At 41.9% G+C, this 15,505-nt stretch overlaps 1 protein-coding gene across 1 annotated transcript in view; it reads right to left on the bottom strand.

The window, feature by feature from the left end:
• Positions 1-333: 333 nt before the first annotated feature.
• acvr2ba (activin A receptor type 2Ba) overlaps positions 334-15,505 on the bottom strand; it is a 32,256-nt gene continuing 17,084 nt past the window's right edge. Inside the window, exons 2-11 of the mRNA XM_088071822.1 lie at positions 12,814-13,021; positions 8,541-8,647; positions 8,287-8,435; positions 5,994-6,137; positions 5,743-5,886; positions 4,341-4,489; positions 3,085-3,199; positions 2,818-2,956; positions 1,794-1,924; positions 334-691 (exon numbers count right to left, since the gene is read on the bottom strand). Of these exons, the coding sequence (XP_087927948.1) occupies positions 482-691; positions 1,794-1,924; positions 2,818-2,956; positions 3,085-3,199; positions 4,341-4,489; positions 5,743-5,886; positions 5,994-6,137; positions 8,287-8,435; positions 8,541-8,647; positions 12,814-13,021 (1,496 nt within the window). The 3' untranslated portion in view covers positions 334-481. The remainder of the gene's footprint in view (positions 692-1,793; positions 1,925-2,817; positions 2,957-3,084; positions 3,200-4,340; positions 4,490-5,742; positions 5,887-5,993; positions 6,138-8,286; positions 8,436-8,540; positions 8,648-12,813; positions 13,022-15,505) is intronic.

Here is a 15,505-nt window from a genome sequence, read left to right as displayed (position 1 = left end):
AGTCGTCGCTGAGGTACCTGGAGAGAGAAGAGCATTCGCTGAGTCGGGACCTGAATGCGTTTCAGTGTTGGGTTTTCCTGTTTGTGTGTGTGTCTGCATGTTTAGTTTTCTCATTAAACACACACACACACACATTTAGTAAAAATAAAAAATAAAAAAGACACGAATGAATCAAAAAAACTTGAGAAAAACGAGGACGTGTGCTGGTAATATTTGTCCAAACGGACCAAAAGAGAACCGAAGAAAAAAGTCCAAAGAGATCAAATAGCAGCTGCTTTCACGCCGTGTTTCTGGTTCAGGTTGTTTAATTCCACTGAGAAAAGATGGTGTGTGTGTGTGTGTGTGTGTGTGTGTGTGTGTGTGTGTGTGTGTGTGTGTGTGTGCACGCGCTCTTGTGTCATTCGTTCATTTTCACAGGAAGTTGAACCGAACTTCGCCGGTAACGTCAGGCCTCCAAAATAATACGTTCTTTTTAACCTCCTCATATACTGGACTCTTTGGACGGTAGGTCCACATTGGTTACCATGGGAACAGGCGGGAGCGTGGAGACCAGCAGGGCGTGGTGGTCAGAGGTAGGCGGAGCGAGGCGGCGGATCTGACAGATCCTCTCCTCCACGCAGCCGGCCGACAGCCGGGCCTCGGCGTCGTGATCCCAGCACTCCTCCGCCGTCTCACAGATCTGAGCCAGACCCTGCGGGACACAGACGACCGAACACAGGGTGACGAAGAAATTACGGGAAAATGAAGTCTAGTTAAAGTGTTCGAGTTCAAGCACGAAAGTCTTAAACGTGCTGGGTTTTTTTCAGAAATGTTTTTGCAGATTCCTTTGAGACGGTACATCGTAGAAACATTTTATTTTCAGTGATTGGAAGTTGCGTGCAAAAGCAGCTGACACTGATTGGCCAGGTGGGGGCGCTATAATAAAGGCCAAAAAATTCTATTAATACTAAAGTCAACGCGTGAGTGCTGCTCAATATTTCCGAAGAAAAAAAAGTGCCAAGAACCATTAAGGTCCACCTGATTAGATTTTATGACAAAAAGTTTGACATCTCCTCCTGAACCGAAAGTCTGGTTTGTACCAAATTTTCTGTGGATCATCTTTGAAACAAGCTCATCAAAACTTATAAAATCTTCTCCATACCTCATAGCATTTTGATGATATTGACCAATGACCAAGACATAACTCTGCAATTGTCGGGTCGATCATTAAACAAATCATCACAGAACTCACAGAAAATGTCCACATGTGAGTCACAAGTGTCATTCAAAGCGACCACAGGGGGGCGCTAACAAACGCAAAAAATAGCAGTGGCTGAAATAATATTTAAACATATTTCTGACATTTCCCCCTCAACCGTAAGTCTGGTTTGTACCAAATTTTCTGTGGATCATTAAAATCTTGATATCTCATTGCGTTTTGAAAATATTGTCCAATGAACAATATTTTGTGGCTCAGCACATAAATTGACCGTACACGATACCAGCTGAGCCCATCGTCACAAAACTTGCAGGGAGCGTCGATATAAATACTAGAATCAAACCCTGAAAGTTTCATTCAAATCTTCCACTACGGCCACTACCACAAAGGCAAAAAAATGTGCAGAAGATATCTCAAATACAACCATAAATCTGGAATTGTTTGTCCAATCATTACAAAACTTTCAAGGTATGTTAAGCAAGAATGTTGAATCACGTGCGTAAATCAATTTTGAAATCTGTCAACGTACACAATTTTGATTTTCTGAACCGCTCGCAACATTTAAATGCGAGGTTTGCTGTGACGGAGGACTCACGCTGTGCTTCAGCCAGACGTCTTTGAGGGCCGGTCTCATCTTCTTGTGGACGACGACTTCCTGCAGGTCCTCGAGTGACGGATGCTGACCGACCTCCTCCTCAAACGGCAGCATGTACTCATCCACCGGACCTGACGCACACACACACGAGTCAAGTTTCAAGTTGTTTTATTTTTTTTACAGAGAGGCAGTCATTGGCTGGTAAAATCTTAAAGCTCGAGCTCCATCCAACAGAGCTCAGTAAACGTGTAAAAAGAAAATCATTTAAATGAAGTAAATATAAAATAAAGGCCCTTTGCTCAAACTATAATTGTCTTTTCATTGTTTAAGGTTGTGATGTATCTAAGTATAGCGTTCATCAAATAACTCAAATTACCACCTCGTTTCAAAATTAGTGTCAGAGATTCAGCATTACCTGAGTTATGAGTTTGAATAATGGACAGAAAAGACTTTTTGGAGAACATGATGATGTCACAGTGAAGCTGACCTTTGAACTATTTAACAACATAACTCATTAGTTCGTCAGTACATCGAGTCAGACATTTATGTAAAACGTTAGTATAAAAATTCTTGAATTATGGCAAAAAAAAACAAACAAGCATATTTTGTGAAGTCAGTGTGACATTTTACCACCAGATTTTAATCAGTTCATTTTAAAGTAAAAGTGGACGTTTGTGCCAAATTTGTGGAAATTCCCTGAAGGCATTCTTGAGATATCACGCTCACCAGTGTGGTCCTCGAGGTCACTGTGACCTTGACCTTTGACCACCCAATTCAATCACCTCATTCTTGAGTAAAAGTGGATGTTTGTGCCAAATTTGAGGTATCTTGAGATATCATTTTCACAAAAATAGGACGGCGGACAAACCCGAAAGCACAATGCTTTCAGCCACTGATAAACACCGGCGAGGGGGCGTAAAAATGGGAAGAAAGAATCAAAAGACTCCAAGACGTAAAATGGTGCAAATGTTAAAAAACTGGGCTAAGATATAAACACATGCAATAAAAAATGTGTGTGTGTTACCGTCGACAGCCTTGCAGCGGGACACCAGCTCCCACAGCACCAGACCCACGGCGTACATGTCGATCCGCAGGAAGGCATCTCGCTGGAAGTTGATGGCTCCCTCTAAAACCTCCGGAGCCATGTAACGCCTCGTCCCAACCTGCGCGCGCGCACACACACACACACACACACACACACACACACACACACACGCACGCACGCACGAAACAACGCTTAGTGTGTAATGGACATTTTCGTCCACCGCCGCCTGCAGTCGGAGCAGCTCACCTGTCCGTGCGTCTCTCCAGGAGGTTCTCCCGGCTCGAAGCGAATGGCGAGACCGAAGTCGCCGATCACCGCTGTGAGGTCAGAACGCAACATGACATTTTTACTCTTTAAGTCCCTGAAAGACACAGACACAAGTACATCAGTCACTTCATACTCGTTGTCTAACTGCATAATCATGCTGTAAGTTTGAACTACAGCTCCCATAATGCTCTGGAGGAAAACTAGACCTACGTGTTGAGAGACAGCATTCATGTCACTGTATACTGAATACAGTAATTTTATTAGCATTCCTTTTCATTACTTTAGCTTTACCACCTTTACCGAAAGGTTCATATGTCCTTTTATGGGAGAGCATTTTTTCAGAAAATTATCCGACCCTTCAGATCAGATTTTATTTTTGTATAAAGTTGAATTATTGCCTCTTCAGTCAAATCTCTAAAACCCCTCAAAGCGCTTGTGTCATGTTTAAAGACACAGCGACATTCATTAAACTCCCTTTGAATGAGCACAAATTCAATCAGAAGCATTTATGAAACAAACTTTATAAAGAATCTAATCTAATCTAAATTTTTTTACTGTGTATAATCTGTGTATAATATCTCATATCTCTCTTTCTATTTCTGCTTTATACTGCTGTGAGAACATCAACAACTATTCCGTCAAACAGCTGGATACATTAAAATTTTTCATTCAAGTTTCTCACCGAAAGCTGCATTAATTTATGACTATATACTGTGTGCTTTGTCCTCAAAACATCCTAAAATCCTACGAACGTCCTAAAATCCTTGACTGTTCTCAGAGTGACGGCTCTGTGAATGCAGCTTGTGTTTCCGTCTTCAAAGTGCTCTCATCCTGTGAGATGTGCCTTTATTTATTTCTTGAATAATAATCTAAACTTAGGTTTTTTACACAGAAATGAATAAAATGCTTAATTTTTATTTTTAATTAATTAAAATTTTTAAGAAGCTTGGGGAAAAAAGAGAAAAAGTTTAGGGAAAAATTATCACACTTTCCTTCTTTCTTTGATGTTGTTTGACTGTTTTGTTTTTAACTCTTTTCCTTAATTAAAACTAATTTTTAGGTCATTTTAAACCGTTTTGATAATTTTTGGTTTATTTCCTTTAAATGTCTCTGAAAGAAATAAAATAAAATTTGTTTGGGTTTCAAAGGGTTAACAAACACAAGCAAGACCCCGAGAATGAGCAGAATAGGTCGTCTTTAACGTTAACGACCTAACGATGGCGTTAATGTCGGACCTGTGGGCGATGGCCGGTTTGGGTCCCTCTCCTTTCTGTCGCGGGATGTCTTCGTGAAGGTAAGCCAGGCCGCACGCCATCGACTCGGCGATGTGACACAGCTCGGACCAGCTGACGATGTTTCCCTTCAGGAAGTCCGACAGAGAGCCCTGCACAGACACAAACATCGATTTCATTATTCAGTTTTCCCACAAAACAGCCAGAACGCAGGTGATGCATGTGTTCATCTGTGCGCTGATGACACACTGATTTATCGCTCCGAAAATCAATGATGTTGAGTGTCCTCCTCCTCAGTGTGTGAGTGTAGCTGCTGACAGTCTGGGATATGTCAGTGTGTGAGTGTAGCTGCTGACAGTCTGGGATATGTCAGTGTGTGAGTGTAGCTGCTGACAGTCTGGGATATGTCAGTGATCAGCAGCTACATTGACTGTGACAGGTCACCTAGTGGAAATAGCATGTATTTCCTCCATATGCCAAATATGGTCAAAATGACCTCATCAGGTGGAAAATAGTCAAAATGACAAATTCAGAGTCAAAAGCCCAGAATGACACCCAGAAATAATACAAGTCCTGTTTTTCTGCTCTGATGGCTGTGGGATCAAAAATGTCAGTTTGAATGGGTTTCAATGGAGCATTTTTGGACCTGAACAGTCTGAATGTAACTATTTAGTTTCCACAGTGTATTTTAGACTTATTGTAGGAGCTGAGCTGCAAATTCACTGATTACACTCAAATACACAATCTGGACTACATTTAGGACACATGCATCAACACACACACAGTTATCACAACAGGAAGAAGAAAAGACACTAAAATCAGACAAACTGTCCCTGAAGGGTTAACAACATTTCACTACGCAAACAGCTTAACTCTCTGATGTCTGAGTGTCCATGAACGCACCAACGGAGTTTAAAACCTGACAAGCGAAAAAACACCTGACAGATGTTCTAAGACTTAGAAAGTAATAATGCCTCCTCCTCCTCCTCCTGCTCTCCTCTCCTCTCCTCCTCTCCTCCTCCACTCCTCCTCCTGCTGCTCTCCTCCTCCTCCTCCTCCTCCTCCTCCTCTCCTCCTCCTCTCCTCTCCTCCTCCTGCTGCTCTCCTCCTCCTCCCCCTCCCCCCCTCCTCCTCTCCTCCTCCTCCTCCTCCTCTCCTCTCCTCCTCCTCTCCTCTCCTCCTCCTCCTGCTCTCCTCCTCCTCCTCCTCCTCCTCCTCCTCCTCCTCCTCTCCTCTCCTCCTCCTCCTCCTCCTCCTCCCCCTCCCCCTCCTCTCCTCCTCCTCCTCCTCTCCTCTCCTCCTCCTCCTCCTCTCCTCTCCTCCTCCTCTCCTCCTCCTGCTGCTCTCCTCCTCCTCCTCCTCCTCCTGCTCTCCTCCTCCTCCTCCTCCTGCTCCTCCTCCTCACCCTCTCGTGGAACTCGGTGATGAGCCACAGCTCGGCCTCCAGGTGACTCCCTCGTTTCTCCGCGGCGATGTACCTCAGGATGTTGTCGTGCCTCATCCCCGGCGTCAGGAACACATCCCTCTCATTGTGCCACGAATCCTTATTCTGTCGGGGGAGGAAGAGGAGGTGACTATTTCAAATATCTCTGTCTCGGCCGCTCGGAGCGTAAATACATAAAAACAAACCGACGGCGGAGCCATCGGACTCTGCACCTGGATGGGGAAGATCTTGACGGCCACGTGTTCGTTCATCATCTGAGCCTTCCAGACGCAGCCGAAGCGCCCCCTGGCCTTCACCTCCAGCAGCTGCAGGGGCTTGAGACCCAGCAGGGGGGACGCGGGAGGAGGACCGGGATCCTGGAGGACACAGAGAGGAGGACCGCGTCTCATTTCAACAACAAGATCACAAATTTGAATATAACATATCATCAAAATGATGCGTCTGATTCTGACATTTTAAATGATTCACAGACTGAAGGAGAAACCGTATGTTTGTGTTTAAAAGACAAAATAATCACCATAATTTACAGATGATCAGGGGACACAATTTACATGTTCTCTTTGTGATGAAAAAAAAATCAATTTAATATCTCACTTAATTTCTTCATAACTTTCAAACGTCATTTTGAATTTACGCGAAGGAACTGCTGCAAAATCAAATACTCATCAAAATATTTAAACCTGTACTTAATCAAGTAAGTCCCATTGAGATCCAGATCTCATTTTCAAGGGAGACCTGCGTATTAAACAATTACAATATAAAATATCAGTAAATAAATAATAAAACATATTTTCTTTTAATCCTAGATTTTAATAAAGCAATATAATACAACAGTGAGTCAGTTAGGACAAGTTAAAAATAATCATAGTTAAAAATCAGTCAAAATTTGAACTCCGTTTTTAAACGGACTCGTTGGAAAAGAGTGTAAAGCTTCAGCTTACATTGCAGTTCATTTAATAATACTTATTCCTGTGTGACAACATGTAGAATAAGTGCATGATAAAAATAAAGATAAAATAAAGAAGCTGAGATGAAAAATGAGCCTCAGCAAATGAGCCTGACTTCTTTCAAAAAAATGGGTATAAGGCAAGGGTTAACTTAAGAAGAAATTAACCAGAAATTAGCAAAACATTTATATAATGTACAAGAACCACCACCCCCCAAAAAACCCCAAAAAACAGGAAAGCAAAAATAAATCATTAATAACTCTGTAAAAGGAGCTTAAAATATAACAAATTTGTAAAATAATTTTGAATATTTCATTATGATATTTATGAATATAGATGCTCATATTTTCCCTAGTTTAAAAAACCGAAAAACCTAAATGTTGATCCAGGTTTCAAAGGGTTAAATAACAGTGTCTACATTTCCCTCTTTTAGGGATAAATGGTGAAACAAAAACAAAAAATACATAAAAATACCTAAAATTAGTTTTATATTTTAATTACAAGTAGAATTATTCAGAGTAGTAGTAGTAGTAGTAGTAGTAGTAGTAGTAGAAGTGGTAGAAGTAGTAGTAGTGTTGCAGTTCCATGAAGTACCACTAGAGGGAGCTCTGACACCATGTTGGACGTGGGTGTATGAGACTGAGCATTGGTCAGGTTTTTATTATCTTCTATCTCGTTGAATTTTTAGACTTTTTAGACTTTAACATGAGCTGAAAGTACATTTACTCAACTACTGTACTCAAGTACAAATTTGAGGTACTTTACTTTGGTCTTTCTCCTTGTACTTCTCCACATTTATCTGACATTTTTAGTTAATTAACAAATCAAAACAAGAGTTAATCAAATTTAATGTTAAGTTATGAAAAACGTATACAAGTCAAACTTAAACCTTAACCTTAAAAACATTTAATAACTGTAACATAATAATGATGTTAACAATAACAATAATAATAATGTTAATTGCAAATATAATACTAACGTTAACTGTAATGTATTAGTGATAATGGTACTGATTGTAATGTGCTATTAGTAATGCTAATAACTAATATATTAGTAATAGTGTCAAAATTATAGTGTATTAGTAACGGTGTTAATAACTGTAATGTATGCGATAATGTTTTTAATTCTAATGCTTTAGTAACAACATTAATAAGTCTGATGTATTAGTGATAATGTTAATGTGTTAGTAAAAATGTTAATTTTAATGTTTTAGTAATAATGTTAATTAGTGTAACATATTGGTAATAATGTTAATAATTAGAAAGTAGTAGGAATAATGTTAATTTTAATGTACTAGTACTAAGGTAAACCATTTGAATGTATTTGTAATCATTTCAATAATAGTAATATATAAGTATGAACATTGTGAGATATTTAATACATATTATAACAGTACTTAGTACTTTTACTGCAGCAAAGTGGCTGAAATCTTCAGTTTACATTTTTGCAAAACACGTTTTGGCTGCTCGTCACTTCTTCAAGGAGCGATGTGAGGGCGGGCGGGATTTAAGGTGCGTGCGAGTCCTTACAGGTACTACATCTCTGTTTGTTTATGTACCTCAGTGATGTCCACGTGTCCGTACGGAGGTTTCCGGTGTCGGTACATCCAGACAGCGGTGAGCAGGGCGACGGACAGCATGGTGACGGGCAGCAGGCAGTACACCATCACGTTTAACACGCCCATGCTGGGGGGCGGGGCTTTGATCACTGACACACATACACACATGTTCATCAGGTAAAAACACACAAACACACACGGAGATCCATAACATGTTTAAAAAAATATGTGAAGTCATATGTAATTAAACTCACTTGGCCCGCTGACGTCAGGCAGGTGTGTGAACCGCTCATTACAAAAGTTTCCTTCACAGCAGCAGAAGAACACCTGAGGACTCTCCTCTGTGGCCACACACTCCTGTCTGAGACACACACACACACACACACACACACACACACACACACACACACACACACACACACACACACACACACACACACACACGTCACTCTCTGCACATCAGCACAAAACATCCTGACAAGAAACCCAAAAACTGTTTCCCCCTGCAGGAAATGTTGCACCAGCTGACCCACAAACCAGCACGTCCTGCTGTTTTCCAGCACACGTGAATATTACTGTTCATACATGTTTTCTGTTTTTTAAATTATCAAATATAAATCATAAAAAACTAATTCTTTTACATTGTGCACAAAAGTTAACTGTTAAAGACGTTAGTTTGTGTGAAAAAGATAATTTGTGCAAATAAGAAATTAGGCTGCATGTAGAAGATAATTAATAATAATAATACAATAATTTGTATAAACATTTTAATTACTTGGAAATAAGATATTATTTATGAGGACAGGACAATACTTAACGTAAAGAATAATTTGTATAATTAAAACTAGTGAAAACCAGATACTTGTGTGAACTACATAATATCTTCACAAAATATAATTATTTGTGGAAACAATATAAAAAACTTCTGGAAGCAAGAAAAAAAATGATTATGTATGAAAATGAGGTAATTTGTGACAACAAAGTAGTAATTTGAAAAAAAAACCAATGAATGAAAATGAGTCAGTAACTTGAAGATAATGTATAAAAGAGTTATTTGTGGAAAGGAGGTGGTAAATTTACAAAAAAAGATACAAAATAATGTTTGAAAATGAGTTAACTTGTGGAAAGAAGGTAAAAATTTGATAATGTAGCCTATAAAAATGATTTATACTGTGGAACAAGGCAGTGATGTAAAAACACAAAACGAGGTAATGTATGAAAATGACCGGAGACTGGAGAGTCTGCAAAGTGAGCGAGACGGACGGAGAGCGGACAGTCTTAGACACGGACAGTCTCAGAGACGGACAGTCTTAGAGACGGACAGTCTCAGGGACGGACAGTCTTTGACACGGACAGTCTCAGAGACGGACAGTCTTAGACACGGACAGTCTTAGACACGGACAGTCTCAGGGACGGACAGTCTTTGACACGGACAGTCTTTGACACGGACAGTCTCAGAGACGGACAGTCTTAGACACAGACAGTCTCAGAGACGGACAGTCTCAGGGACGGACAGTCTTAGACACGGACAGTCTCAGGGACGGACAGTCTTAGAGACGGACAGTCTCAGGGACGGACAGTCTTAGAGACGGACAGTCTCAGGGACGGACAGTCTTAGACACAGACAGTCTCAGAGACGGACAGTCTTAGACACGGACAGTCTCAGAGACGGACAGTCTTAGACACGGACAGTCTTAGACACGGACAGTCTCAGGGACGGACAGTCTCAGGGACGGACAGTCTTAGAGACGGACAGTCTTAGACACGGACAGACAGTCTCAGGGACGGACAGTCTTAGAGACGGACAGTCTCAGGGACGGACAGTCTCAGGGACGGACAGTCTTAGAGACGGACAGTCTCAGGGACGGACAGTCTTAGAGACGGACAGTCTTAGACACGGACAGTCTCAGGGACGGACAGTCTTAGAGACGGACAGTCTCAGAGACGGACAGTCTTAGACACGGACAGTCTTAGACACGGACAGTCTTAGACACGGACAGTCTCAGGGACGGACAGTCTCAGGGACGGACAGTCTTAGACACGGACAGTCTTAGACACGGACAGTCTCAGGGACGGACAGTCTCAGGGACGGACAGTCTTAGAGACGGACAGTCTTAGACACGGACAGTCTCAGGGACGGACAGTCTTAGAGACGGACAGTCTCAGAGACGGACAGTCTCAGACACGGACAGTCTTAGACACGGACAGTCTCAGGGACGGACAGTCTTAGAGACGGACAGTCTTAGACACGGACAGACAGTCTCAGGGACGGACAGTCTTAGAGACGGACAGTCTCAGGGACGGACAGTCTCAGGGACGGACAGACGGAGCTCTCTGATTGGATTCTGTCAGCCGCTTCATCATCAGAGACCCGAGACTTCGCATCAGCTCAAACACTCATTTATCAGCCAGCATGTGGAACAGCAGACTGTGCCCCGTCCACACAAGTCCACATGAATCCATGAGTCCACACGAGTCCACATGAATCCACGAGTCCACACGAGTCCACATGAATCCACGAGTCCACACAAGTCCACACGAGTCCTCACCAGTCCGTACAAGTCCTCACTCGTTCACGAGTCCACACATGTTCTTACGAGTCCACACAAGTCCTCTCCAGTCCACTCTAGTCCTCACCAAACCACACGAGTCCTCACAAGTCCACAAGAGTCCACACGAGTCCATACAATGCCTTAAGAGTACTGCGATGGCAGAGTGCAGCTGTGTGCAGCTGCAGAGATCTCGTGTGCACAGCGATGCTCCTCTCGGTGTGTCTTTCTGTCACGGCTGCAGAGATCTCGTGTCTGCAGCGATGCTCCTCTCGGTGTGTCTTTCTGTCACGGCTGCAGAGATCTCGTGTCTGCAGCGATGCTCCTCTCGGTGTGTCTTTCTGTCACGGCTGCAGAGATCTCGTGTCTGCAGCGATGCTCCTCTCGGTGTGTCTTTCTGTCACGGCTGCAGAGTGAGCAGCTCGGGGAGTCCAGCAGCAGAGCTGTCAGTCACACGGCGTCTGGGGAGCACTCAGTAATCGAGCCGGCAGTCTGCCAGCAGTTGTACTCGACCCAAATAGCATTTTTTTTTTTCTTTCTCACGCCTCGGGGAAGAATGTGAAATCTGTGGCGTATCGGTGGTGTCGGGGGAAAAAGCTGCGAGCACCAATCTTCAGCGTCTCGTTAAAAAAGAGACGTTTTATCATTTTCTTTTTCTTTGGTTTGAACTCATCTTTCACAGGTGATTACTGAGGAGAGCAGAAACACTCTCACCGAGTGTGAATCGCAGCTGATTCTGTCGACTCCGTCACGGCGTCAGATCTCCACATGGAAACGTGTTTGAGGTGAAACTGACAAATGCTTTGATTTCTTCTTCTTTTTGGATAATTAAACAGGGTTCAAACACATATTCACCAATACCTTTCCAGGACTTTTCCAGGACTTTGAGGCAAATTTTAATTGTAATACATATTCTGAAATGACCGTCAGTACTCCTTACCGGTTCTTTTTCACTATTATCTAAAATATTTTTAATTGTATATTATTTTTAAAAATGCTTTCAAAACAGATTCAGCCATGAATGTTGGATTATAATTATATATTATTATTTAATAACAAAAGGGAGGAGGCATGGAAAATCATTTTTTCAGCACTAAAGAGGGACTTTATTATTATTATTATTATTATTATTATTATTATTATAATCTTGGCTTTCTTAGATTTTTGGTGAATTTAAAAGACAGTTTTGACAAGTTTTTTACTTTAAAAAATGTGGCGATATTTGAGGAAAATATTTGGCTTTATTTTTTTTTTGCTAAATATCCTGACATCCTCAAACAAGACGATAAATTAAGTCCTACTGTCCGAAAATGAGACGATGAAGGCCCAATGTTCTCAAACAAGACGATAATAAAGTCCTGACGTCCTCAAATAAGACGAAAAAGTCCCAGTGTCCTTAAATGAGATGATAGTAAAGTTCAAATGTCCAAACAAGACAATAATAAAGTCCCAGCATCCTCAAATGAGATGATAATTGAGTCCAAATGTCCTCAAATAAGACAATAATTAATCCAAAATCCAAACAAGACAATAATAAAGTCTCAGTGTCCTCGAACAAGTCTGTCTCTTCATCAGCAGGTTCCAGCTTGATACTTTTGGATCTGTGTTTTGTCCTTTTTCTGTCCCCAGATGGAACAAAAAGTGTCCCTGAAGGAGGACAACAGGTCTGAGTTCAGCAGAATGAAGTTTAAGCTGCAGCAGACCCAAAAAGAGACGTCCTCACATGGGGACGCAGAGTGTCAGGAGTTATCAGAAGGACCTGTGAGGACTTGTTTGGACTCGTGGACTTGTGTTTGGTCTTTTTACTTTTCTTTTTAAAATTATTTTCAGGTTATTTTCGTGAAATATTTTACTCTATTTTTCTTTTCTTTTTTTCTTCATGTTAATTGGTCCTCAGGATTTTTCAAGACATCAAGCCAAAGTGTGTGAGCTCTGTGTGTGTGTGTGTGTATGTGTGTGTGTGCGTGTGTGTTAGTACCGATCGTAGCAGTTGAAGTCGTCCAGCCAGCAGCCTTTCTTCACCAGCTCGATGGAGCCCGAGTTGTTCCTCCAGGAGGCGTAGCAGTGCGAGCGCTTGTCCTTCTCGCCCTCGCAGCGTTCCACGCCGCTCTGGTTGGTCTTCTCGATCTCGTAGTTGACGTTGTAGTAGAGGCAGTCTCGGGTGTCGGCCTCCGCGTGGCTCAGGCCTGCAGCACACACACACACACAGCTTTGATTACTGCCAGGACCCTGCACACACACACACACACACACACACACAAACACACACACACATTCATCAGTTAAAAGCTGCTGTGGGCGTCGCCACCTCAGACCCCGACAACCATAACTCAACAGCACTCAGCTGCCTTCACAAGCACCACCAGAGCTCTCTGATCACAGAGAGGAGAGAGGAGGCGGCCTGATGAGGCCAGCGTCTGCAGGCCGGCGTCTGCAGGCCGGCGTCTGCAGGCCGGCGTCTGCAGGCCGGCGTCTGCTGAGCACACACTTTGACCTCCATCTGGACAAAAGTCTGAACACAGAAGCAGTTTATTTATATATAGAAATGTCATTTATTTATATAAATTTATATATATTTATATATATAATTTTTTGTAGATTTATATTTTCTTTAAATTTTATTTCAGTTGTCTTTTTTTTTCTTAAAAAATTTGTGGCAATTGTCAAAGAAAGAAATCTGGCCTTTTTTTATTCATAAAGAAATTGGTGATTTTTTTGGAAGGCAATATCTTGAAGTCATAAACTGTAAAAACAGACATTATCCTTGAAAACATCACGTGGTAAACACAACTGTACCGACCCTGCTTTTACTAAAACGAGTTTAAACGCTGGCTGTTTTGCAGTGTGTAAAGTATTTAAAATAAAGCATTTAAAAGTACCATTTCAATAGTACAGTGAAATGAAAAGTGTAGTTCTCTCTGAAATGTGGTGAAGTCGAAGAACATGAAAATACTCAATAAAAGTACAAGTACATCAGAAATGAGCAACACTGCAGGTGAGAGTGAAGAAGGAAACGATGAAAACAGCAAAAACTTGTTGAAAAGTCTTCAACGTTTTCAACTCAACCGAAGACACGGCGAGCGTTTGGCAGCATTTATGTGACAGATGTTATGGCCAATCTGTGCATTAATGGTCGCTAGGCAACCAGAAATGTGGGAGTACTCACTGCAAGCCCCAACCCCCCCAACACACACACACACACACACACACACACACACGCACACAGCTGTGAGCTGCCAATAATGCAGCTGCAGTGTAACAACATCCTCAGTACTATCACAGTATTAATACTGCAACACACTCACTGTATTAGTACTATGACACAGTCACAGTATTAATACTGCAACACACTCACTGTATTAGTACTATGACACAGTCACAGTATTAATACTGCAACACACTCACTGTATTAGTACTATGACAGTCACAATATTGCTACTGCGACACACTCACAGTATTAGCACCATGACGTACTCACAGTATTAGTACTGCCATACACTTACAGTATTAGCACCATGACGTACTTACAGTATTAGCACCATGACGTACTCACAGTATTAGTACTGCCATACACTCACAGTATTAGCACCATGACGTACTTACAGTATTAGCACCATGACATACCCACAGTATTAGTACTGCCATACACTCACAGTATTAGCACCATGACGTACCCACAGTATTAGTACTGCCATACACTCACAGTATTAGCACCATGACGTACTCACAGTATTAGTACTGCCATACACTCACAGTATTAGCACCATGACATACTCACAGTATTAGTACTGCCATACACTCACAGTATTAGCACCATGACATACTCACAGTATTAGTACTGCCATACACTCACAGTATTAGCACCATGACGTACTCACAGTATTAGTACTGCCATACACTCACAGTATTAGCACCATGACGTACTTACAGTATTAGCACCATGACATACCCACAGTATTAGTACTGCCATACACTCACAGTATTAGCACCATGACGTACCCACAGTATTAGTACTGCCATACACTCACAGTATTAGCACCATGACGTACTCACAGTATTAGTACTGCCATACACTCACAGTATTAGCACCATGACGTACTCACAGTATTAGTACTGCCATACACTCACAGTATTAGCACCATGACATACTCACAGTATTAGTACTGCCATACACTCACAGTATTAGCATTAGGGGTGTAATTCACTCTTTCATCAAAATACGATTTCACATCGATTTTTTGGACAACGATACGATATCTGAAGATATGACGAAGTCTAGCAGGATCTTTTCACTGTGAACCTCAATAAAAACTGTCCATGTTCACAGACAAAACAACTGTCCTTTTTCAGATTATTTTGGGGGATTTTAATGGACAGGACAGTTTAAACGCGAAGGGGGACAGAAAGAGGGTGATATACAGCAAAGGGCCGAGGGCGGAATCGAACCCGCGGCCTCTGCGGCGTGAACACAGTCTCTGTACAAGCTCCCATGTCCACTGAGCCACCAGGACCCCGAACAAATTTGTCCTCTGTAGTCACATTTCTCCCACATATGCAACATGCTAATGTTTTTAGCATACGCCTATGGCATTTTACATGGCAGAAATTAGCTTAGCGGCCAGCGGACTTTTCCTCTCCTCATAACTGAACCAGTTTAATATTATTTCTGT

This window comes from Plectropomus leopardus, chromosome 21, assembly GCF_026936395.1.
Source record: "Plectropomus leopardus strain MGB_pleo_1.0 chromosome 21, ASM2693639v1, whole genome shotgun sequence".
Classification (NCBI taxonomy): domain Eukaryota; kingdom Metazoa; phylum Chordata; class Actinopteri; order Perciformes; family Serranidae; genus Plectropomus; species Plectropomus leopardus.
Note: the sequence above shows the minus strand (reverse complement) of the source record. Positions and strands in the feature narration are given on the sequence as shown.